The sequence below is a fragment of the Phycodurus eques genome, chromosome 4 (genome assembly GCF_024500275.1).
Source record: "Phycodurus eques isolate BA_2022a chromosome 4, UOR_Pequ_1.1, whole genome shotgun sequence".
Classification (NCBI taxonomy): Eukaryota; Metazoa; Chordata; class Actinopteri; order Syngnathiformes; family Syngnathidae; genus Phycodurus; species Phycodurus eques.
In genome coordinates, this window is record NC_084528.1 from 30185640 (window position 1) to 30209267 (window position 23628).

The 23628-nt window shown below is 41.8% G+C and overlaps 2 protein-coding genes across 4 annotated transcripts in view; both read left to right on the forward strand.

The window, feature by feature from the left end:
- The first annotated feature begins 714 nt into the window (after positions 1 to 714).
- Positions 715 to 12594, forward strand: LOC133401803 (transcription factor E2F3-like). 3 transcript variants are annotated; one of them, XM_061675215.1, is made up of 8 exons: positions 715 to 1229; positions 2823 to 2943; positions 4367 to 4497; positions 7076 to 7164; positions 7246 to 7404; positions 7724 to 7838; positions 8123 to 8264; positions 9567 to 12594. In XM_061675215.1, the coding sequence occupies exons 1-8, from the start codon at positions 948 to 950 to the stop codon at positions 9839 to 9841; spliced, it is 1314 nt and encodes a 437-aa protein (XP_061531199.1). In that variant the 5' UTR covers positions 715 to 947; the 3' UTR covers positions 9842 to 12594. The 3 variants fall into 3 exon arrangements, with proteins under 3 accessions (XP_061531199.1, XP_061531201.1, XP_061531200.1); XM_061675217.1 differs by lacking the exon at positions 715 to 1229 and adding an exon at positions 1360 to 1576 and having other exon boundaries at positions 9567 to 12593; XM_061675216.1 differs by lacking the exon at positions 715 to 1229 and adding an exon at positions 1703 to 1885 and having other exon boundaries at positions 9567 to 12593.
- Positions 12595 to 13179: 585 nt separating this feature from the next.
- cdkal1 (CDK5 regulatory subunit associated protein 1-like 1) overlaps positions 13180 to 23628 on the forward strand; it is a 212621-nt gene continuing 202172 nt past the window's right edge. Inside the window, 3 exon segments of the mRNA XM_061675218.1 lie at positions 13180 to 13312; positions 14370 to 14530; positions 15018 to 15130. Coding sequence (XP_061531202.1) covers positions 14373 to 14530; positions 15018 to 15130 — 271 coding nt within the window. The 5' untranslated portion in view covers positions 13180 to 13312; positions 14370 to 14372.

Consider the following 23628-nt stretch of genomic DNA (forward strand, 5'->3'; position numbering starts at 1 on the left):
ATATATTATATATATAATATTGTCCTTGTGTAGTTGCTCTTTGTACATACATGTGTTGACTTTTACCTTTGGGCATAAATTACAGTGGACAAAAGTCTGCCAATATAAATACACTAACATAATGAAAGTATAACAACAATAAATATCACACAAACCACTTGTATATTTGTTATGCATTGATTTATTTATATTATGAGTTTGTTGATGAAAATACGTTGTCGTTCCGAATGACTACTTAAGCGAGGGTAAAGTTTGTTTGTTAAAATTGATAATATATCTGCTGAAGGAATGTTCAGTCTCTGATTGTTGTTTTCGCCACATGGGATTCACAATCCCGGATTCACCCATTTGGGTTAGTCACGTTAAATGACGATTTTATCACATTGACATTGAAAATTCGATGGATTTAATGTCTGCCGTAACATTGTGCCCGTGTCCAGTTAGTTGCCGGTTCCATCTACCGCCCCGTTTGGGGATTACGGCAAGCGTGACGACTGACGTCACCTGTTTACCACTGCCAATGAGCACGTGGCGCGCGATTTCCGCCGACGTGATTGGACAGAATCGCCAGAAAACGGGGCGGCGACTGCCAACCGACGAGCCAATAGCACGCGACATGCAAATTGCATTTGAAATCTTCCCGGGAAATCCGAGTTTCGCGGGAGGGCTCTTGAGCGCGTAAAGCGTATCCCTTCATTCATCAGGCCGCTTCCTGAAGCCACTTCTCGACGAGCCGAACGAGACTTGCGCTACTTTTTCATCCGTCGCATCTGCCTAAATGCACGCACACGAGGACCAATACTTTGCAAAAGTCGATGATTCAGACGTTCATCTTTGCTTCGGTCTGATTATTTTTGTCACTCTCGCGGTGGATTAGCAACACGAGCGGCTCGAAAGTGTCGAGACGGAACTGGGGGAAAAAAAAAGGGGGGCTACCCGAGAACAAGATGAGAAGAGGGATCTCTTCGGCTCCGGACAAAGTGATTTTAGCGGGCGTCGGGGGCTCTCATCTGGACAATAATATCATTTTGACAGCGCTCTCGGATCACTTGAACCCCGCTCAGGCCAACGCGACTTATATCCAAATCATAACGACACCGCCGCCTCGCAACGTTCCCCAGACGTCAAATGTATGCTCGTCCGAGCCGTCCGTAAACAACATTTACACAACCCCACAACAGGCTGCAGCCAACGGAGCAGGACATCGACCCGCCTTAGGAAGACCGCCGGTAATCTGCCATCGCAGCCAGCACGGGGTTTTGTTGTTTTTGGGGGGAATGCATTTTGTGTCTTCCTAACGAGCTTGGCAAGGCGACACGACGCTAGCCATGCTAAAGGGTTAGCCGAGCTTGTTGTTCTGCCAGCTAGCTTGCTAGCCAGGCAGCTAACTAACTACCGCAACTAGCCAAGTTGTCCCAGTGGACCCCTGTTGGCTTGTAGGCGAAGGAGTGTGCATTAGAAAAAAGAAAAAAGAAAACAAAAATGTAGCACCGTTCACACGACGTCCGCTGGTGTGCGAGGAGCTCGCAGTGCTAACTTGGTGATGCTTGAGCCTCGCAGCCAGATGGAAACATCGGTAAGAGATGAGCAACGTTAGCGGTGGCCTAGTTGCTGCTTTCTACGGCTTTTCATTTTTTTTTTTTTTTTTTTTTTTTTTTAAGGGGGGGGGGGGGTTGTGGTTTTGGGCTCCACGTTTGCTCACTTGGAAACCCCTTTGGTGTATTCGGTTTGTTTTCGACTTGAGGTTGTGGTTCTCGAGGCCACTTTTAGCTCGGGCTCAGTTTTGGATGCCAGTCGACAAGCGTCCAAATCGCCGATCGAGATGCAACTCGGATTGAGGCTCGAAAACGAGTTAGCTGTCACGGCTAGTCGCAATTTTCAGCAGGTGGACGACAAACAAAACAAAGGCGAACTTTGCTTTTCGACGCTCACTTGCAACGTTTTGAACAAGTCTATTGCTCGACTTGACTGATTCAAGTGCGACGTGATGATGCTTTTTCACAAGTCGAGTTTGTTGCCCTCAGTGCTACTTTGCACGTTTCCTGTACTCCCAACACGTACAAACCGCACGAAGTAGTCTAAGCTTTCTTTTCAGTGTTGGTCATTTTGTAATAGTTTTGGGCAATAGTGTTGCTTTCTCGAGCTAAAGTCGTCATCTGTATGTGAGGCCAGAGGCACGAGCAGACGGGGTGAGGGGGAGCTGGTATAAAATGGCTGACATTTAGACTGTCAACACAGTACCGAGTCCTCACTGACTAGTCGCAATAAAATGCCTTCAAGTGTGCTTCAAATCCATATGTCTCCTGTATGAGAGCTTTTGAGGCGATGCAGCATCGGAACGTCGACGTTACTGCACTGCACCCCCAAAACACAAGTGCAATGATTGGAGGAGGAAAAAGTTTGGTGGCTTGCAGAAAAGTCACTAGGCCTTGTAAATGACAATAACCTTAACCGCAATGAAGGCTTTGGAAAGCTTGACAATATATATTTATCATATTACACGTGAGTGACAAAGTACAGTTTAAGGCAAAACATGACCAACTGGACTCGATGCGTTATTCCTCCCCGTGAGGGAAGTTAAATGAGATTGAGCAAAAAAAAATTAGACCTGCATTTGTAAGGGCACTCGGTCCAACAATGCTTTAGGTTCAATGATGACATTAAATGCATTGAAGCTCGCGCGCAAAACAAACAAACAAAAAAAAACAAATCAAGTTGTACTAATCAGTATTAAGTTTACTGAAATGAGAATCACGCGATTCTTCACAAGATTTTGTAACGCGTATCTTCTGAAAACCTTCTCTTCCATCTTCTCCCTGTAGGCCAAAAGGCGCCTAGCCCTCGATGATTCAGACCACCAGTACCAGTCGGAACCATCGAGGACCCCAAGAGGCAGAGGGGGCGCTACGTTGGCCAATGGAGCACTTTTAAAGACTCCCAAAAGTAAGACTTTGCATGTCGGTTGCAGAATTGGAACTGAACCTAAGTTGATAGACTATTTAAGACTAGCTAAAGCTGAGTCGAAACACAAAATTACATTTTTTTTTTTTTTAATAACAGTAATCTTTATGCATGACGCTGTATTCCTTGACAAAACTTTCTCTGTTTGTGCACTAGGTATCAAAGCTCATTTAGATTTTTATTGTTGGGTTGTATTTCAGTCAATTCTGGCAAGTAAAAGCCAGACAGTGGCGATGCGGCCAGCCCAAAAAAGCACTTTCTTACTGCAGAGACTGGCCATTATATAAAGTACCACAACAAACATTTTGCTCTTTCTTTGGGATGCCTTTGTCTGCAAAACAAGTGGCAAGGTTTTTTTTTTTTTTCTCTCCCCCTGAAGGTAGTGTCTAATAGAGATTTGAGTTACTTTTGTTTTCCACCAGGGTAACCTGCGGAAACATTAGATTTGATCGTTCCAGCTCACATGCCTGCTACCTCTGTAATCGTTTTTTAATTTAAAAAACTTTTTTTTTTTTTTTTTTTTTTTTTTTTTTGTGCGCAGGTCACAGGGCAAATTTTGTCTCTACACCACTGGGCTACCTCAGTGTCATTCAAAATACATTTAACAATGTCATTTAAGCTCCCCTTGTTGCAATATAAATGTTCAGTGTTGATATAGAATTAGAGGATGCCCAGTGGTGTACATTGTGTCTGGCTCTTTTTATTCCTTTGTTGAGCCATGGCACCCATTTTACATTAGCAACATCTGATGGTACGCCAGCAAACAAAACTGTTGACAAAAAGGACAAAAATATAATGAAATAACGATCTGGTCTCTACCTTCTGTCATGTAATGGTAAAGAGCAGATATGGATGAACAAAGATATATTTGTCATTAATAAATGAAGATTTTTTGGGGGGGATTAAATGAAGTGAAATTGGATCCTTTCCTGCAGCACCCTGATGAGCTCTCGGGACACTAAGGCGCCACGATACCCTGGTCGAGTCACTGGTCTGTGATCCTTCGAGTTTCGGTTTCGAGGTTATGAACGGCACGTAATGAACTAATTTGCGCAGCTGCATGGGAATACATCGTCACATGGCACAAGAATGCTGCTTAACTGTTTTTCATTTACGTGTTTAATATGTATGGCCTAGATGTTTTTTACATATTTACTATCAATTATTGCTTTTACTACTGCGTTAGCATAGGTTAATTACAGACTCAAATCGTTAACTGAGGATCCCCGCACGATTGTTTTTTTTCTTTCTTGGTAATAGGTCCGTGTTTGTTGCTATTCAGAATTGGATTGCTCTCAAGTAAAAAAAGAAACTTATTGAATCTTTAATGGCTCCCTGCTTATCGTTTAAATCTAATCTATAATAAAGTCTGAGTTTAGTATGTTGTATTCCTCTTCCATTGTAGCGCCCAAGTCTCCGCCAGAGAGGACGCGGTACGACACGTCCTTGGGCCTCTTAACAAAGAAGTTTGTGGACTTGCTCGCCCAGTCTGTCGATGGAGTTTTGGACCTAAACCTTGCCGCAGAAACTTTGCAGGTACCTTGCGCCTCAAACCGAGGCGCTGCGGACTGACCGTATCGTACGTTCTCTACCGGCCACAACATCACGTAACGCATAGGTGACCAAAAAAAAAAAAAAAGGAAATATAACGATAGCTAGCAGTAACAACGGATCATAGAGTCCGCTTCCTCTGATGCCATGTCTTATGATAAAACAAATCGAAGTGAAATGGAGTTGTCACGAGCGCATTAGCTCATTGTATCGCAAAAGACATGCAAACAGTTAAGCACGGTCGAAACCATGCAGTAGTTACAAAAAAGGTGCAGCCTACACTTTCATTCCAATATGACAGGGGTACGTATGACTGCATGTATGTACAGTTGCGCTCATAAGTTTACATACCTTGGCAACATTTGTGAAATATTATTATTTTTTTTTTTATGACTGATAACTGAACAACAACCATCATTAATTTCTTTATGGTTATGTTTTGTTTAATGATGATGCTTTTCTGAAAAAGCTTGACTGTTTAATTTGAATCCCATTAAAATAAAATAAAATTGTGTTTCGCATGGTGCTTTCGGCTTAGCTCCTTCTTTACCACAACGGATCGATACAAAGTCCGCATCACTGCAGACGCTGCACCGATCCGCCTGTCGATCTCCCGTTCCATTCTTCCCTCACTCGTGAACAAGACCCCAAGATACTTGAACTCCTCCACTTGGGGCAGGATCTCATTCCCGACCCGGAGAGGGCACGCCACCCTTTTCAAACTGAGGACCATGGTCTCACATTTGGAGGTGCTGATTCTCATCCCAGCCGCTTCATACTCTGCTGTGAACCGCTCCAGTGAGAATTGGAGGTCACGGCTTGATGAAGCGAACAGAACCACATCTGCAAAAAGCAGAGATGCAATTCTGAGGCCACCAAACCGGACCCCCTCTACGCCTCGGCTGCGCCTAGAAATTCTGTCCATAAAAGTTATGAACAGAATCGGTGACAAAGGGCAGCCATGGCGGAGTCCAACCCTCACCGGGAACGAGTCCGACTTACTGCCGGATATGCGGACCAAACTCTGACTCCGGTCGTACAGGGACCGAACAGCCCGTATCAGAGGGTTCGGTACCCCATACCCCCGAAGCACCCTCCACAGGACCCCCCGAGGGACACGGTCAAACGCCTTCTCCAAGTCCACAAAACACATGTAGACTGGTTGGGTGAACTCTCATGCACCCTTGAGGACCCTGCCGGGGGTGTAGAGGCCCACTGTTCCACGGCCAGGACGAAAACCACACTGCTCCTCCTGAATCAAAGATTCAACTTCCCGGTGGACCCTCCTCTCCAGCACCCCTGAATAGACCTTACCAGGGAGGCTGAGGAGTGTGATCCCCCTGTCGTTGGAACACACCCTCCAGTCCCCTTTCTTAAAAGGGCGGGACCACCACCCCAGTCTGCCAATCCAGAGGCACTGTCCCCAATGTCCACGCGATGTTGCAGAGGCGTGTTAACCAGGACAGCCCTACAACATCCAGAGCCTTGAGGAACTCCGGGCAAATCTCATCCACCCCCGGGGCCTTGCCACCGAGGTGGTTAAAAAGCTCCTCCCAATCACGCCCTTCCAGGTCTCACTGTCATTTCCCCACGTGAGCATTGAAGTCCCCCCAGCAAAACGATGGAGTCCCCAACGGGAGCGCTCTTCAGCACCCCCTCCAAGGACTCCAAGAAGGGTGGGTACTCTGAACCGCTGGACCCGTTCCAACACCTGAAGGTGGAGGGAGGCTTCCCTCTCGTCCACCGGGGTGAACCCCAACATACAGGCGCCGAGCTGGGGAGCAATAAGTATACCCACACTAGCTCGGCGCCTCTCACCGTGGGCAACTCCAGTGTGGAAGAGAGTCCGACCCCTCTCGAGAGGGCTGGTACCAGAGCCCAAGCCGTGTGTGGAGACAAGCCCGACTATATCTAGTCGGAACCTCTCGACCTCACACACCAGCTCGGGCTCCTTCCCTGCCAGAGAGGTGACATTCCACGTCCCGAGAGCCAGCTTCTGTAGCCGGGGATTGGCTCGCCAAGGTCCCCGCCTTCGGCCACCGCCCAGCTCGCACTGCGACCGACCCCTATGGCCCCTCCCACAGGTGGTGAGCCCATGGGAAGGGGGACCCACGTTACCCTTTCGGGCTGTTCCCGTTCGGACCCCCAGGGTGCAGGCCTGGCCACCAGGCGCTCGCCTTTGAGCCCCACCTCCAGGCCTGGCTCCAGAGGGGGACCCCGGTGACCCGCGTCCGGGCAAGGGAAACCAGAGTCCATTTTTTGTCATCATCATAAAGGGTCTTTGAGCCGTGCTTCGTCTGGTCCCTCACCTAGGACCTGTTTGCCGTGAGTGACCCTGCCAGGGGCATAAAGCCCCAGACAACTTAGCTCCTAGGATCATTGGGACACACAAACCCCTCCACCACGATAAGGTGACGGCTCAAGGAGGGGAGTTATTAAATATGCATTTTGTAATTGGTCTCATATGGTGCATTTGTTCCTAATGTGGTCGATAGGTGTTAGATATTAAGTTTAACCAACCAAACATTCAAGTGTTTTTTATTTATTTTTTGGGTGGTTTTAGGTGCAGAAAAGAAGATTGTATGACATCACTAATGTACTTGAGGGCATTCACCTCATCAAGAAGAAATCAAAGAACAACATTCAGTGGATGTAAGATGTTTATGTTCCTTTTTCCCGCCGCGTATATTCGACACCACCAATTCCTGTTTCTAAACCATTCTGCGTCCACAGGGGCTGCAGTCTGTTGGAGGTTGAGGGCTCGCTGAACCAGAGACAAAGACTGGCGGCAGAGGTTTCAGCGCTGGTGGAAGAAGAGCAGAGACTCGAGCAGCTCATCCAGAGATGCAGCCTGGATGCCAGGCACATGAGCGAGTCGCCCGGCAATGAGAAATATCCTCGATTAGTAGCTGAAATTTTCAGGCGCCTGATGCGTCATACGTTATTTTAGGGCTTGGACTGCGGGTCTGCACTTGCATCTCGTACGAAGCCTTGTTGCAGGAACACGTGCTTGTATCATGTGCGTGGTCACTTAACAATGTGTTGACCTCATCCGGATAGAATAGGAATTTTTTTTCTTTTTTTTTCTTCTTAGTATTACCCACGATGGCACGGGGGCACAAAACCCATTTAACTACCATGTCGGTTTTAGCCTTACAGTTGTCCAAGTTAACATTCAATCTAAAGTTTTATTCTTTGACCAGTTGACCACATATGCATATGTGACCTATGAAGACATCAAACGGCTGGGAAACCTTCAGGATCAGACTGTGATTGTTGTCAAAGCGCCCACAGACACCAAATTAGAAGTAACCGACCCTGATGAGGTACGTGTTCCGACTGTATGCATCGATGGGGTTCTTGGCTTAGTGAACCTTTTCAACATGCAACACCGTAAGAATTTTCACATTGTCTTTTTGTCATGCTTTTCATAAACCAAACAAGCAAAACTATTTTAGAGCAGTTTACAAGGGGACACGTTGAAAGCCAATAGTGGACAACAGCTGTATTGCAATGTTGTACGTTGTTACAATAGTCTTTCCTTCACTCAGCTGCATTACTGACTAAAAATCCACCTCAGCTGTTTTAAATTTAAACTTCCTTTCCTCAGAGTCTATCCATCCACTTGACCAGCACCAGAGGTCCTATAGAGGTTCTGTTATGTCCAGACGAGGAGAACGAGCACAGTAGTCCGGTGAAAAATGGCGGCATGGACATCAATGGGAACTCTCCTTTCCTCAAAGTCCTTCAAGGTCTGCTCCAAAAAAAGAAAAGAAAAAACGCAGTGTGTTGCCAAGATACCTGTGCATGATTAGCCATTTTATTTTAGGAGTATTCTGCATTCTACAGCAGTCAATTTTGCCACAGAAATTTTGTGTGCACAACCAAGGTTATGGTGGTTTCTAATATCGTTCTAAGGTCTCATAGAGAGGTCTCTCTTCCTACTTGTTAAAACACTTAGGGCCTGCTTTACAAAAGGTTTGCCTGTGCAAAAAAACAGGCTTAAACCTGATTGTACTAACCGTAATTTTTCGTGTATAATATGCACCTCCAATGTTGACCTCCAAAATTCAGGAAAATCCTTCTACTTATGTAAAATGCATTTTTACAATGTATGACTTTGCTTCTACCCATATGATCAAAATGAAGTATTATACATGTATTGTTAGTTTTTTCAAATAATTGTTCTGAAGTTAATAAGCACTTTATTTTGAACACGTAATTCTTTTTATTTACTTGCTCTTATTTTGAAAGTTCACAGCCCTACCTTTATTTAGTGAATGAGAAAATAGTTATACGCATATGTTTGATTAAAATCTGCCAGGGTATATAAACTTATGAGCACAACTGTACATAGATGCATATTAGAATGAAAGTGTAGGCTACACCTTTTTCATATGGCAGTGGCATATTAGAATGAAAGTGTACGCCTTTCTCATCTCTAGGGGGCGGTGGCATATTGGAATGAAAGTGTACAGTTTTTTCATAATCTCTAGATGACTGCATAAATTTATAAAATATGAAAAAAAAAAAGTAATTTTCCCTTAGACCTATGTATGATGCGCATTATTGACTTGACAATTTTTGAGGGGGAAAAATGTGCATTATACATGAGAAATTCTGGTAATACTTAACTACAGTTTGGTAACACGTGTTAGCTTGTGCTCTCGCTGTTCCTAAGATTTTTTTTTTTGTGTGTAAACACTACTTGGAGAAGGCTTGAAACAGTCTAGTGGATTTAAAGGTTAAAGATGACAACGTTGTTAAGGAGACATCTTTAGCGCGTTAGGGCTGTTTCAAGAAACGTAACCAATTTCCATGTCAGTGGCATTGCAGCGATAGCTGACAAAGCCAATAATGATTGTAACAACACAAATATGGAAAATAACTTGCAAACAATTCAATATATGAACATCCTTTTAGAACGTAACTTGTTGTATATGTTGTCTGTATTTAGCTTCAATCAAACTGATTACAGATAATGAATGACTGATCTTTTTTTTATTTTTTTATTATTATTTTTTTTTTTCTTCTTCCCTCCTCCCGGTCTCCAGAGCCCACCGTCCTGACCCCGTCCCCCGGCACCTCCACCACTGTGTCCGTCACGGCTCTGTCGCCCATCTCGTCTCCGTACACCAGTCTTCTCCAGCAAACGGAAGACCAGATGCCCTCGTCGCTGGGGCCCTTCTTGAACCTGGGGCCTCCTCTGCTGGAGCAAGAAGACTACCTTTTAGGATTGGGAGATGACCAGGGAATCAGCGACTTATTTGACACCTGTGACTTTGATAGGATGCCCTCGCTCGGCCTTGATGACCTCCTGTGCAGCTAGCGCTAGCCGATCCAGATCCCGGTCATGTGCATTGAAGTGAGTTGAAGATGTGGTGAGCTTGGAGGCCTGTGACTTTGTAGTTAGTACAAGCCAATTCTAAATACAAGGAAATTCAACAAGAAGGGCTATTTTTCCCCTCCAGTCCCCAGGCAGACAAAATGACATGTTTACTCGTCGTGTCACAAATACAGATTTTCAGCTGAAGATGTCTCGTCTCAGACCCTACGAGGACTCCAGTAAAGCTTGAGGGGCGATACTAGGTACTTAAAATGCATCAATAGAAATATCAGCCTTTTCAAAATAATTGCAGTCAGCGTAGTCAGAGAGGCATATTCAGAAGACACCACTTGGCTTGTGAAAGGAAGCTGGGATACGTTTTATGCTACAAAACAAATGCACACATTAAGATGAACTTCGAGCCACTTCAATATTTTATGTAAATTTGTACATTAAATGGGACGAAACCTTTTCAGAAGTCAAAGCATTTCCTCATACCAAAGTAATTTCTAAGTCTTAAATGTCCCATTTGTTTTATGATAGCCATTAATGAGAAGTCACACCTTATTGTTTTAGACAAATTTGGCCAGTTATGCAACTTGAATTTATTTATCGCAACTAATTACTTGATAAATGTAAGCTCTAGACCTACACAGTGCAGCGTGACTTTGTGTCCCAGAGGAGAGTCACACAACTCTTGACTGCTATAAAAGTAAATTGACCACTTCCACTTTGCGACATGAGCCACTTGGTGTTTTCTGCAAGGCTGTATAAGACACGGTCTAGGTGAGTAGTATTTTTTAGGTTGTGATTACTATTAATGGATTTTAAAACTGGAGAATAAACTCGAAATATCTTGGTCATTTAAAAAAAAAAAAAAAAAAAAAAAAAAAAACACACATTGAACTATTTCTCAACCACCATCTAAATATGTAAAAGTCGAAATAACATCCCTTATTGGATGCTTCTCGCTCCCAGTGGCTCATTATATTTGATGACACATCTTGACGGTAAAACAAATGTCTGAATCTGAAACTCGGCAAACCTGCGGCTGCAGGTCGTATTGCTGCTTTTAGTGTTAACTTTAATCCCGACCTGATATGTTGCAATCGTATGCGTTCAAGTCAGAAGATCGTGCTTGCTCAAGTGTAAGCCTACCATGTGTAAATGGATGGATAAGAATTTTTCTAAAAAAAAAAACATTATCCGCGCATTAGGTACCATGGGCTACCTCTCACTGGTTGGCAATACAGTAGTAATCACCATATCTTATTTTGCCAATGAGGTTACCTTATTAGCAGGGAAGCTTTCCTACACCTGTGTCCCATCTTTATAAACGCAGTACTTTGATTGTTAAGGACACATTTATCGCCGAAGTCATTAGTTATTTTGTGCCGTATGTGTGGTTTGATTTTCCGAAAGGTCATTTATTTGTTCACCCCAAATTGTGTGTTCCGTCACTCACTCGCCCTCACTGTGAGCTCAAGACATAATTGTCTCCACTGGACTGGGATCAGTGACTTCTGTCCACTGCTGAAGTGTCGAGCTTTGCTTCTGTGACACTGTGTGTCCGTTTTTACCTTTTTGGGAAGTTTTCTTTTTTTTTTGTTTTTCATTTTATTTTAGGTTGAGTACTCATTTACCTGTGTGTCTCCCCCCCCCCAATTTATTAGATTTGGAAAAAAAAAAAAACTGGTGTCTCTTGTTAGTACTTATGAAAAGCTACATAAGACAATTCCCACATTTCTTGATTTTTGTGGGATAGTACGATAGAGTATTACGGCCACACTGAAAATTAAATACTATGACAATTCATTCACAGAATTCCCTAAATAAAGTTGTAAAATTAAAAATAGTTGGAATACTTTGTATTTCCAGGAGAACATTTTAATATTTGAAGAATGTTTTGATCATAACTGTTTTATGTCTTTCCCCCCCGAAAAACAACACAAACTGAAATGACCTCTTTTGTTGGGTTTATTCTATTTAGTTGAAGTGTTTTAAATAAATATTTCACGATATAACCTGATTCATATGGAAGTTGCGTTTGTGTGAACAATTTGCCATACTTTAAATTTATGACCATGTTAAAGTTTGGACTTTACTCTTATAATGTTATTTTTTGTTTTTCTCTCCCACAGTTCATTTTATTTTTATTTTCAGAGTGGCCTTAATACTCTGTATACAAACTGAACTTTTCTGAATCTGGTCTCACCATTTTATCTGATTTTGTGAGGTTGAGACCTGCTCTTTGGAAAGATTGCCTTTCCCTGGGTTTCCAAAGGAGTCTTGATATTTTTGTAATGCAAAGTTAAGCCTATATTGTTGCTTTCACAAGGTGAGACAAGTTTCATGATCACTGTTGCAAATGCTATTTGTTCTTAAAGAAAATATTCCGAATAACAAAAATTGAAACGGCACTGTTGTATGTTCTGGTTCCTCCAAAATTCACAAATTTAAACTGAAGTACTTCGTTAATGGCTAAAACAAAATTGTGTACGAAAAAAAAAAAGACGAAATATTAATGCTGCCTGTATCTACTAATTTGTGGAGGAAAAAAAGCTGTAATATGTTATTTTGCTTCTTCCAATTTGGATGAACGGTTTTTGGTGTGATGTCTGATGTTAGTATTTTGCTTTGTGTGTTTATCAGTTGATCCTTTAACATCTGTGAAATGAGGAATTGGGGTTGTATATGGGGGGGGGGGGGGGGGGGGGGGTTGAAATGGGCTTGTTATTTTGTACTGTCAGACTTTGTAATTGAACATTTGAATAAAGGAAATATAACTGAGCAAGAATTGTTCAATTTATGGTTTGTGTGTAATGAGTTTCAGATTCTGCTCAATTGGAGTTTTCAAAAGAATCAAAATTCCAATCTGCGTTTGCTCGATTTGTCATTTTCTACAAATAATAAATGCATATAGTGTAGAGTAATATAAAGCACTGGTGTCCAAACTATGGCCTGCTTGCCAATTGTGGCCCGCAGCATGTAAAAATATTTGACAACCTGTGGGTTTGTGAAGCCGTTTGATACTCTTATGAATATGAGCGATATGAATAACTAATGGCCTGGTTGCTTGTCAATCGCAAGGTATAGTTTGACAAACGCTCATACAAAAGGACAATTTGTAGTTTTAAACTAACGCACCATGCATGTCTTTAGGACGTAAAGACAAAAAGAATAAATATTGGATCGGCCATTACTATATGGGTTATACTCCATACATATATTTAACAGCAAAATGGTTTTGTACCTGTTTCTTTATTAGACTATCGTTAAAACAAACAGACTCTTTCTTGCCAAAAGGAATTTTGTCCCTCTTCTCTCACGGTACTGTAGTGTCAGAAAAACATGGCGGACAAGGAGTTTTGACGCGTCCGTTTTGCTGCAACAAATGCTTACTTTCACGTCTCTTGACTTGTTCTTGCTTGTGAATTCGACTCGAAGTGATCAAACCGCCACATTTCAATCGAGGTAAGAGTAAAATGTTGCAGTATATCAAGAATATCTGGCTAAAGTAGGTGTCACGTGGGCCACACACCATTTCAAGTAACCCAGCTAACAGCTAGCAGGGACCAACCAAACGTCAAAATAAACGCCTTTCTTTGCTCCAGTGCAAAAAAATATACTTCTTGACGGGTACCGCTGCTTCATAGCGCACTTACACGTGAGCATTAGGAACCACAATGTGGTCATGTCAGCTGCATCGTGTATTCACGAGCCAAGTTAAGGGAGGACAGTTGTTCGGCGCTACACGGCGGTGTTTATCATAAGATTCCACAGTGCCGTGAAAAAGTAGCAGCTCCCTTCTCAAATTCTGATATTTTTGCATAGTTTCCGCACTTTCATGTTTCAAATCTTCAACATGAAACAACTTTAAACATGAAAGTGCGCAATCAATGCAATGCAATCTACCTCACGGTTTTAATGTTGCAGGTTGGAATGGTTGATTATCTATAATTGCCCTGTGATTGGCTGGTGCCAGGTCCAGGGTGTACCCTGCCTCTTGCCAAAGTCACTTGGGATAGGCTCCTTAAAACACAACACCTAAGCCCAAAGTGTGAGAACTTTCTGTTATATTTTAAATGCGCATATCTTCTTCATCAGCTGCTGTTTACTTAAATTGATGAAGTATTTATTCCCCAAAAGACAAAACAAACATATTTAAAACAATACATCTACTCACGTAGGGGGCTGTCATTTTGAGGTATTTTCACACTCGCGAGAGTGCAAATTTGCAAGAATGCGGCGTATGTTCACCCATTCCTGCCCTCTTTATATATTAAAGGTCCCGTATTTTGGCTGTTTATACCTCCGAAGTGTGAGAGACCCACTTGTGAGAGCACACGTGATTGTTATGTTGACAGCGCTGGCTCAAGAGCGAAGCAGCAACACTAATGAATTTATATGAATCTACAGTTGAAAGTAAACTGCAGTTGAGACGCTCCACTTTATTGTTGACTTATACAACAGCATGCCATGTAAAAAGTGAATCCGCACTTTCGCTGGCAAAGTATTTTGCTTATTTCAGATCATGCCTTCGGCCTGCGATGCTCCGATTGACGACATTGAGGACATGGTGTCTCCTAGTGACCCCACCCCTCATGAGAGGCAGTCTGCTAGGAGGAGTGTCATACCCAGGTCCAGGAAAAAAAAAGACATTTTGAACAGCGAGGAGCTCCAAGCTGACAGGTATACTAAATCAATGGCTTTATTGTCACTAAGATTCTTTTTTTACCCTAATTTTTTAGAGTACTTGGATGTAAATGTCACATACAATCTTGAATGTAAACAAACCCCAAAAAACAACAACACTGCACCACATGGTGCCACCAAAAGCTCAAAGTGAACACCAAAAGGGAGGAATTTTTGAATGACTCCCGTGTTGACTTTTAATCGTCGTGCTTCACAACTAAGCATCAATGCATTAAATTCATACACCTGAATTAGAGCGACCAGATTATTAATTAGAATTACAATAAAAATCTTTATTGTCTTTGCATAGTGTTGTTTACAATAATCTCTAAATGAAGGTGTGAAGTATTTTGTTACAAACTGAAATGTCCACAATTAAATTAACTATATACTTGTAACTGTTCCTTTTAAGAATTCGGTTTATGCTATTCAGCTGTTTTAGTACTTGGCCTTTCCATTCATGATCTCCTAAATATCTTTCCAGTCTGATTCCCGGCACCCAGAAAATCTGGATGAAAACGTGGGGCTGCAGTCACAACAACTCAGATGGGGAATACATGGCTGGACAGCTTGCTGCGAGTGGATACAAAATGACAAGTAAGAAACCGTTTCTGTGGTGTTTTAGAATTATGTGAAACCTACTAATCAACTCATACACATTATGGTGGGAAATTTGAAGTTCGACTCCTCTTTACAATTTTTACATTAACCATTGCCTGTACAGTTAATAAAGCCTGTATCAAGGCAACAGTTTGATCCGGGAACATTGTTCCACTGTATAATTTTTTTTATTTTATTTTATTTTTTTATATATAGTTATTTTCACAAATATTGGAAGCTGAAGTAGAATTCTTCTGGTAGGGTAGAATCAATTGAGTTTTACCTAAATTGGCCTCTGAATTTATGTAATTATGTTGTGAAACACAAGAGGGCAGTGTTGCCCTGTCAGCAAGCCATGTTACAGAAAAGTCATTCTCCCTCAATCAACTCCACGACAGTGCTCTGTGCCGAAGTGGGTAGAGTAGCCAAATATTCTACAAATACAATGAGCTGCAATGAATGTTATCATACTATTCTTGGTTCTCTGTCATGAGTCTTCTTGGTTGGTATTCTTTTATGCAGTTAAGTAGTTTCAGCCTTCACCGAACATTTGGGAATATTGTTTGTCTCCATTGTCTACCAGTTTTTCTGTCACGTCTGCAGAGTAGTAATTAACGGGTAACGGCTTGCTGGTAAAGCTGAATGATTAGTTTGATTCCCTTTTCGTTCTCCTCGACAGTCTTCTGTCTTTTCCTCATTGTTCATTGAGGTTGTAGACAAGAGAAATTGCCTGTCATGACCAGAATGGATAATGGATTACATTAAGGTTTATGTTCTGTTGTGAGTGGTGTATTCAATGCAATGCAATTGGCTTGAATGGTATGAAATTCCTGCAGGTGTATGGGAGAGTGGAATAGTGTAAAATGCCAAGGACAGAGGGATGTAGTGTATTTTACTGAACACAGGTTTCTTGTGAGATCATTTTTGTGTGTATGTCTTTACAAGACAAAACAGCTGACATCGTGTATCAGATTGATGCCGCATTGTGGAATAAACTGTATTAGACAAAGACCAAGCTATAAAAACATGACATCACCTTCTCTCCCTCCCTCACACACTCTCCTGCCTCTCTGTCTGTCTTAACCCCCCCCTCCTCTAACTCTTTCACTCTTTCTCCAAGTATGACATCATCTGGTGTGAGCCGTAGTAGCAGTTGTTGTGGCGGCCTCTAGATGGCAGCCTTAACCTAAGAGAAGCCGAAAGACAGGATGAGGTCATGCATCTGAGCAACATTGTTGTAAATCTACTTTTCCTCTCTCATTCACCGTTTTCAGAGGTGTAACTTTTTGTTCCTCAACGTTAATTAAATCCAATGCCTTATGTTTGTGTCATGGAACTGTACGTCATACATGTTCTCTTTTTAATGTTAGCTGCAATGGAACATGTCATTCCCACATCAGTTAAGATGATCAATAATCAAGCCAGACCATTCAACCACTAAAAATTGAAATGAAGTACAACGCAATTAAAAGGGGAACCTGCTTCCGATTCTCTCTTTTGTCTCAGTTGGTTTAACAAAATGGCAGATTTTAGGAGGCTGCTTTGCTTTCATTGCGTTTACACCTGCTCAACGGCCTGTGAATGCCCACCCACAAGCTTCATGTCCATCACTGTGCGACCAAAGAGGGCACTGTTAACCTGCGATAGTGTACTGGCAGCATATAAACCCGTTGAGGGGCTGGAGCAATGTGCCAGAAACTGACTTCATCGAAAGGTGTGTACACAAATGCACACACGCAAGCCTGCTTCCCCCTCCCTGTCGCTGCCAGCCGTCCTCACACAAAACACTTCAGTTATGATTTTTACATAGCGGTAAGGCAAAATGACTCCCTTGTACACAGTGTCAGCCAAATGGGCTGCTCTTAGTTCCTTGTTTGGACACAGGCAGTTGGAGGATATGACTTCACAGAGGGGGTGTGAGGTGTTTTGCTAAAATGCACAAACAACAGATCCGCAGGTATTAAAGCTGGGACCAACGTGCCTTTAAAAAAAAATAAAAAAAAATAATAATAATAATTCTTGTAATTAATTATTATTATGAATAATGTCTAAATAAAATACCGAATATTATTGCTCCTTGAAGTGAAACACGAAGGTTTAGGAATGTCCTTGTGTGGCACTTGAAGAAAAGGTCGTGTTGCCTGTTACAGGTTCATGCGTCACATATGTCACCTATATTTTGAAATGTTCACACTTGTTGTATGTAATTCTTTTCATACCACACTAGTTATTTAGCCGCTCAGAGTGATTGTATTACATCACCGCAGCGGAGTATTCTCGCTTTAAGCGTGTACGCGTAGACATCGCATACACGGCGCCTCATTCATAAATCGGAGGCTGAGGATTTTTCTGATTGGCTGACCGTGTGCTACGCATCATTACGCGCCGCCGTGTCATAGTGAGTGAAGCCTTAAAATGTTCTCTCTGACTCCGCCTCTCACATTTACAAACAGGCAGTCTTGGCCGTTCGGCAGATGCTCACTGCAGAGATGGTGAGAAGTGGTTCCATATAGGGCAAATGTGTGATGTGATGCGTGTGCGCTTGTCGACAGCCGTCAGTCTGCAAGATCAGATGGACTGCTTTGTGAGTGAGAAAGAGACTCTGTCTTTCCGCTAACTTGCCGCTATATGTGACAGACAGTCCACTCCGCCGACTTGGACAGTGAAAATGGTGTAAGGGAAAGCGATTTAAGGAGAACTGGCGAGGAGGTATCCGCAGGGTAATGGATCAAGGGTGCAGCCCAAAGAGGCGGACGCAACGTTAAAAGCAAAACAGTCAGTCTCGCAGAAACAGACACTGGTGAGAAGCACGGGTGACAATATGCTGCACTAGCTCAAGCGCTGTTAAAGGTAACGAGATTATAACAATAGACAACTGAACCAGACAGTGGCTGCTATAAATGTAATGTATGCCGGTTTATATAGCGAAATGTAAACACTAAATAATGTTTATCACGACATTTGCACTTGGTTCTGTTTAGACTAAGACTCTAAAAGCGCAGAGCAGGCATTTGAGGGCTGGGGCGGCTGTTAATATGTAAATATGGATATGCAAATTCATTTGTTGACAGGCTTAAACCATTTTGAATATTAAAGTTGTCACATAAACACATGGAATGCCTAATTATCTCTTACAGAGTCGTCGTGTTTAAAAATGTCTCAAGCACATAAGCATACATTACTAATGATTTGCATTTATCATTTTGTGCTTGGAGTGGAGAAAAATAAAAATGCCGTATGCCTTACTTACATCATCTGTATGCTTCGGCTTTCAAATACGCATGCAAACATTTTCCATGGCCCGGAATTCATCTGAAGCCTACAAATAGACCATGAGTCCAAGCAGTCAAGTGTAACCATTTAGAGGCCAGGAAATTGGAATGATCCCAAGACCTGTGTATGCGTGCATGCGTGTGCGTGTCAGGGTGATCCTACAAGGTGACCCTCATGTATGCAGCACCCAGGAACTTTTTAGAGGCAATGGGATTAGGTAACCCAGCCTGGCCTGCTTTTAAAATTCCCTCGAGAGAAACAGGGATAGAGAAAAGAGGTGAGTGGAATTGCACGAGGAAAGGAGGGATCATCGCTCAATGGCATCGATTGATTTTTTTTTTTTTTTTCAAAGGAATTTTTGACCACATCACAGACACGATGAAAATTTAGTGAAAAGTAAGTAAGAAAAAGTAGTGAGCCATTTGTTTACTTGACAACAGCGTTTTGGCGCCTAAGAACATAAACATTCGAAAACTTATCTCAAACAGAATGTTTTTTTTTTTAGCAGACTGAAATTGGACGACTGTGCAAATAGACGGCATGCATATTGATAGATGTAGTGAGGGAAGAGATGAGGGCAGTTGGTGTTCAAGAGGAGGATGCAGAAGATTGGAAAATATATACAGTGGGTACCGAAAGTATTCAGACCCCCTTAAATTTTTCACTCTTTGTTATATTGTCTGACTGGGCCATTTAAGAACAGTCACAGAGTTGTTCTGAAGCCACTCCTTCGTTATTTTAGCTGTGTGCTTAGGGTCATTGTCTTTTATGAAGGTGAACCTTTGGCCCAGTTTGAGGTCCTGAGCACTCTGGAGAAGGTTTTTGTCCAGGATATCCCTGTACATGGCTGCATTCATCTTTCTTTCAATTGCAACCAGTCTCCCTGTCCCTGCAGCTGAAAAACACCCCTGACTGCAATATAACAAAGAGTGAAAAATTTAAGGGGGTCCGAATACTTTCTGTACCCACTGTATATAGAAAAAGGATCATGCGCTGTGGCAACCCTAAACGGGACAAGCCCACAGGAAAAGATTTAAAGGCAAAGCACACAAATGTACTACAATGTTAGTGGGACTTTTGCCGAAATTTCTTTACATTCTCTTTTTATTGTTTTTATAATAAAATTCTATTTTTATTGATTAAAATGTGACAAAAAATACATTTCAATAGGGAATATTAATTAGGTTTTTATCATTTGTATATACAGTTAGGGGTGTCCCGATCTGATCTTTGAGATCGGCAATCGGTTGGATGTCAGCAAAAAAACAAAACAAGGATCGGATCTGATCGGACTGGCTCTTATACTAGCAGTCCATTCCATGCGCCACTCCAGCACTTCTATCCAGCAGCGCAGGGATGTCATGCAGAACCCACACGATCACAACAACAGGTTGCTAAGTTGCTAACATAGTAGCAAGGAGTTATAGCGAATGTTCCTCATTTAAAGTCCTTTATTGACACTCCAGTTGAAGTTCACTGTAAAACTAAACAGACATCATAAAATAATTACACTTAGTGAATGTTCAAATACACCACAAACTTAGTTTCTGTCTTCGTTTTTGTTCACAAAAATCGCTAGCTCAAAGCTAGCACAGTGAATGAAAAATAACATTGACGATCTAACAAAAATGAGCATCAGGCTCGTGGCACTTATATCAAAATAATGAGTATTGGAACACAAATACTTTATAAACAGATACAAACAGGCAGTATAACAATACTCTGGCATATATTATTCAAACTCTGAAAAAGGAGTTATAAAAACAATATTCGATCGTGACTTTTACCTTCTTTGTTACTGTGTCTTTCAATGCGAGCACCACACTGCCCCTCAGATGTCAAGATGTGCACAGCAGGTACTGTATGTAACCCATTGGTTAAGATTAAATGGGTCACTTTTTCCTCATACCTACTGTTGCTGATTATTGTTCTCTGTTTGAGTAATATCAATTTATCAAGCCTTTGCTAACATTTTATACTACAAAATAAGTATTTTAATTAAGTAATTATGTATGATCATTGCTGAAATCACATCGGACCGGTATCGGCCAAAACCCGAGGCTGCAATATCGGTATCGGATTGGAAGTGAAACAGTTGGATCGGGACACCCAACGTTCCAGTACTTACAAAGTTTTATTGTACCCTCTACTTTCTCATGGAAGACCATTTATTTATTATGTCTTTCACTGGATGTTTCTGGTATAGATAAATAAACACATTTTTATTTGCATCCATCCATCCAGTTTCTGTACCACTTATCCTGACAAGAATCATGGGCGTGCTGGAGCCTATCACAGCAATTCATAAATAATTTTTGGACAAATGAAGTGAAATTGGTGGCACACCTGATTATCTCTCTCGGTACACTAGTTTTGAGTTACTGCTCTACACTATCATATTCCCTGTATGTGTGTGCAAGAGCAAGGGAACAGAAAAAAAAACAATCCTTTGAAGTAAATCGTTAAACTTATGAAGAATATGCAATTAAAAGGCTTCTTTCCCAAAAGATGCTGATGTTGTTTCTAAAACTACAAAAGCATCAGGGTAGCTAGCAATAATCAAAACTTTTCCAGTATTTTTTTAATGTTATTAATTTATATTAGATTTCTATGCACTCTATTACATAATGAAGCAACATTGAGCTAAATGATTGGAGATGCTGGAAATGGGGTTTCCCTCTGGGGGTTAGGGGTGTATTCTCGATTCCCCACAGAAAACCAGACAGCCAGTCACCCCTTGTTATCCCAGGAAAACTGCCTGCATTCTGCAGGGATTTGGAGTACCCTGAAGGCATTTATTGGGAATACCATTCATGTGATTTGAGCAGTGGAATAAAGTAGGAGATGTTAGCTCAACAGAGAGCATGAATAGTCCAACAAGTTCAGAAACAAATCAGGATCAGCACCAGATAAATTGAGTTATGTTTACCTTTTTGGAAGTTGTCTCTGCTTTCTTGTCTTGAAGGACAAATTATGAAACGACGTACCTGACTTCTTAACGGTTGCTCGCAAAGACCCAGAGACAGCTATTCTCTGACATTTTCTTTGTCGGATTGTCAGTTTGCCCCTCTTTTGGAATAAGTACCTTGTCTGTTCCATTATAAGATGATCCTTTTGGTGTCTTCTTTACTAATTTGTCCTCTTCTTTGTTTGCCCTGTCATCTCGATTCAAGAAAAACAAATGTATAATTTCTCTCATGAAGAAGAGAAGAAATTAGCAATTACTGTGACGTGAGACTGATGGTATGTTGGTGTGGATGAGTTCAAAGCAAAAGAAATGCAGAATGAGGCCTTCAAGGACATGCAACAAATGTTTTTTTCAAGGAGCCCCCCCCCATCTTTTTATATCGTTTTGGAAGATGACCCCTACTTTCTCCCATAAGGTCTAATTCTTGGACATCAGTGCCATTATTTGGTGACCACCTGCTGAAATGGAAAGCGAAGCTCTAGCTCCATGTGATTGAACACTGTTTGGGCTTACTGGTTTGTATGATGTATGAAGCAGAATATGATAGCAGCTGGGAAGGTTAAAGAATTCAGATATTTTGAGACTGTTGGTGTGTGTGTATGGGCATGTCATTGGTTTTGTAATAAAGTAATTCTACACGTGTCCCGGTCTAATCTTTCCTTCATACATATAAATGAATTGGCTATGTGTTAGATTTCCATGTGAGAGCACACGCATTAGATAAAGTGGATTTAAAAGCTGTGAATGATTTGAGCAGCCGGTTTAATTTGAATTGGCGTCGGACAAAGTAACCTTGATCACTGAGCAGAAAAAAAAAATGATTGGAGGCATTGGCGGGGCCTTGCTTGACCAGAGAAGAGCTGCATGAATATACAGTAAGCAGCTCATTATGTGTGCGCGTGTCGTTCAAGTGCTGTAAGCCTTATAATATTTCTCCCGGCCACACTACTAGGCAGGCTGTTGACAAATAATAATTGAGCTTGTTTTTGTTTGTGTATGTATACACTGGAACTGGTGTGGGCTTTCATTTTTGTCCAACATTGGGGATGGGGCTGGAATTCAAAAAACAATGATGTCTTATCGTGGTTAAACGGAACTGGGCTCATTTAGTCTAAAAAGAGCGACCATTAAAAACGGCAGCGTTCACTTTGTGGCCTTCAAAGGTTTGTATTGCTTTTGTGCAATACTCGTTTTCTACTATGGCTTTGCTTTGCTGAAATTATACATATATATATTTTTTCCATGATAATTACATGACTCATCTGAATTACAGACAATTGTATGCTATGAAGAAATCACCATGAATGTTGGTGTTAGCCAAGCCGCCGTCTAAAGTTTGTATGAGAGCACATAACACCTGTGCTGGCCACTTTGCAGGGTCTCTACGACTGGGCTATGTATCAGGTTTTTAGTTACAGCAATATAGTTTTGAATCCAGTATAGGATAAAACAATACTGTTTATCTTTATAAGTTAGTATTGAATTTTGGTTCCCTCGGAAAGATGTGGGCGTGTCTGCTTTTTTTTTTCTCACTGTTGCACTTTGTAATGCGAAATGTTAATCTAGTTGAGAAAGTGGAACACCAACTGTCTAAGCAAAGGAAAACAGCTTTATATGCTAAAGTACTTGTCCATACTCTGCTGGCTCAGTGTAGCATAAACAACAAATGTATGCATTTAAAAAAAATAAAAAATAAAAACCTCCACACCCCTTTTCAAATTTCTAGTTTTTGTAATAGAGAGAGACCTAAATAAATAAGTTGAACACTTACACGTTCAGTGTGTTAAAGTCTCACAAGCTTTGCTGACGTCTCATGTGACGTCATGCATTATGATGTTTGACCTTAACGTTATGGGGCAGATTTTTCAAGAAAATAAGTTTTGTTATGGACAAATAGCCGGTGAATCCCTTAAACAATATGACAACTATCCATCCATCTGTCCATTTTCTGAGCCGCCTATCCTCACAAGGGCCGTGGGAGCGCTGGAGTCTATCCCAGCTGTCATCGGGCAGGAGGCGGGGTACACCCTGAACTGGTTGCCAGCCAATCGCAAGCCACGCATAAACTAACAACCATTTGCACTCACATTCACACCTACGGGCAATTTAGATTCTTCAATTAACCTACCATGCATGTTTTTCGGATGTGGGTGGAAACGGGAGTGACCGGAAAAAACCCACGCAGGCACTGGGGAGAACATGCAAACTCCACACAGGCGGGGCCGGGGATTGAACCCCGATCCTCAGAACTGTG

Coding starts and splice junctions, on each gene's coding strand:
- LOC133401803 (XM_061675215.1), top strand. CDS start 948: ATGAGAAGAGGGATCTCTTCGGCTCCGGACAAAGTGATTTTAGCGGGC. Junction 1,230..2,822: donor CCGCCTTAGGAAGACCGCCG/GTAATCTGCCAT, acceptor TTCTCCCTGTAG/GCCAAAAGGCGCCTAGCCCT. Junction 8,265..9,566: donor TTTCCTCAAAGTCCTTCAAG/GTCTGCTCCAAA, acceptor CCCGGTCTCCAG/AGCCCACCGTCCTGACCCCG.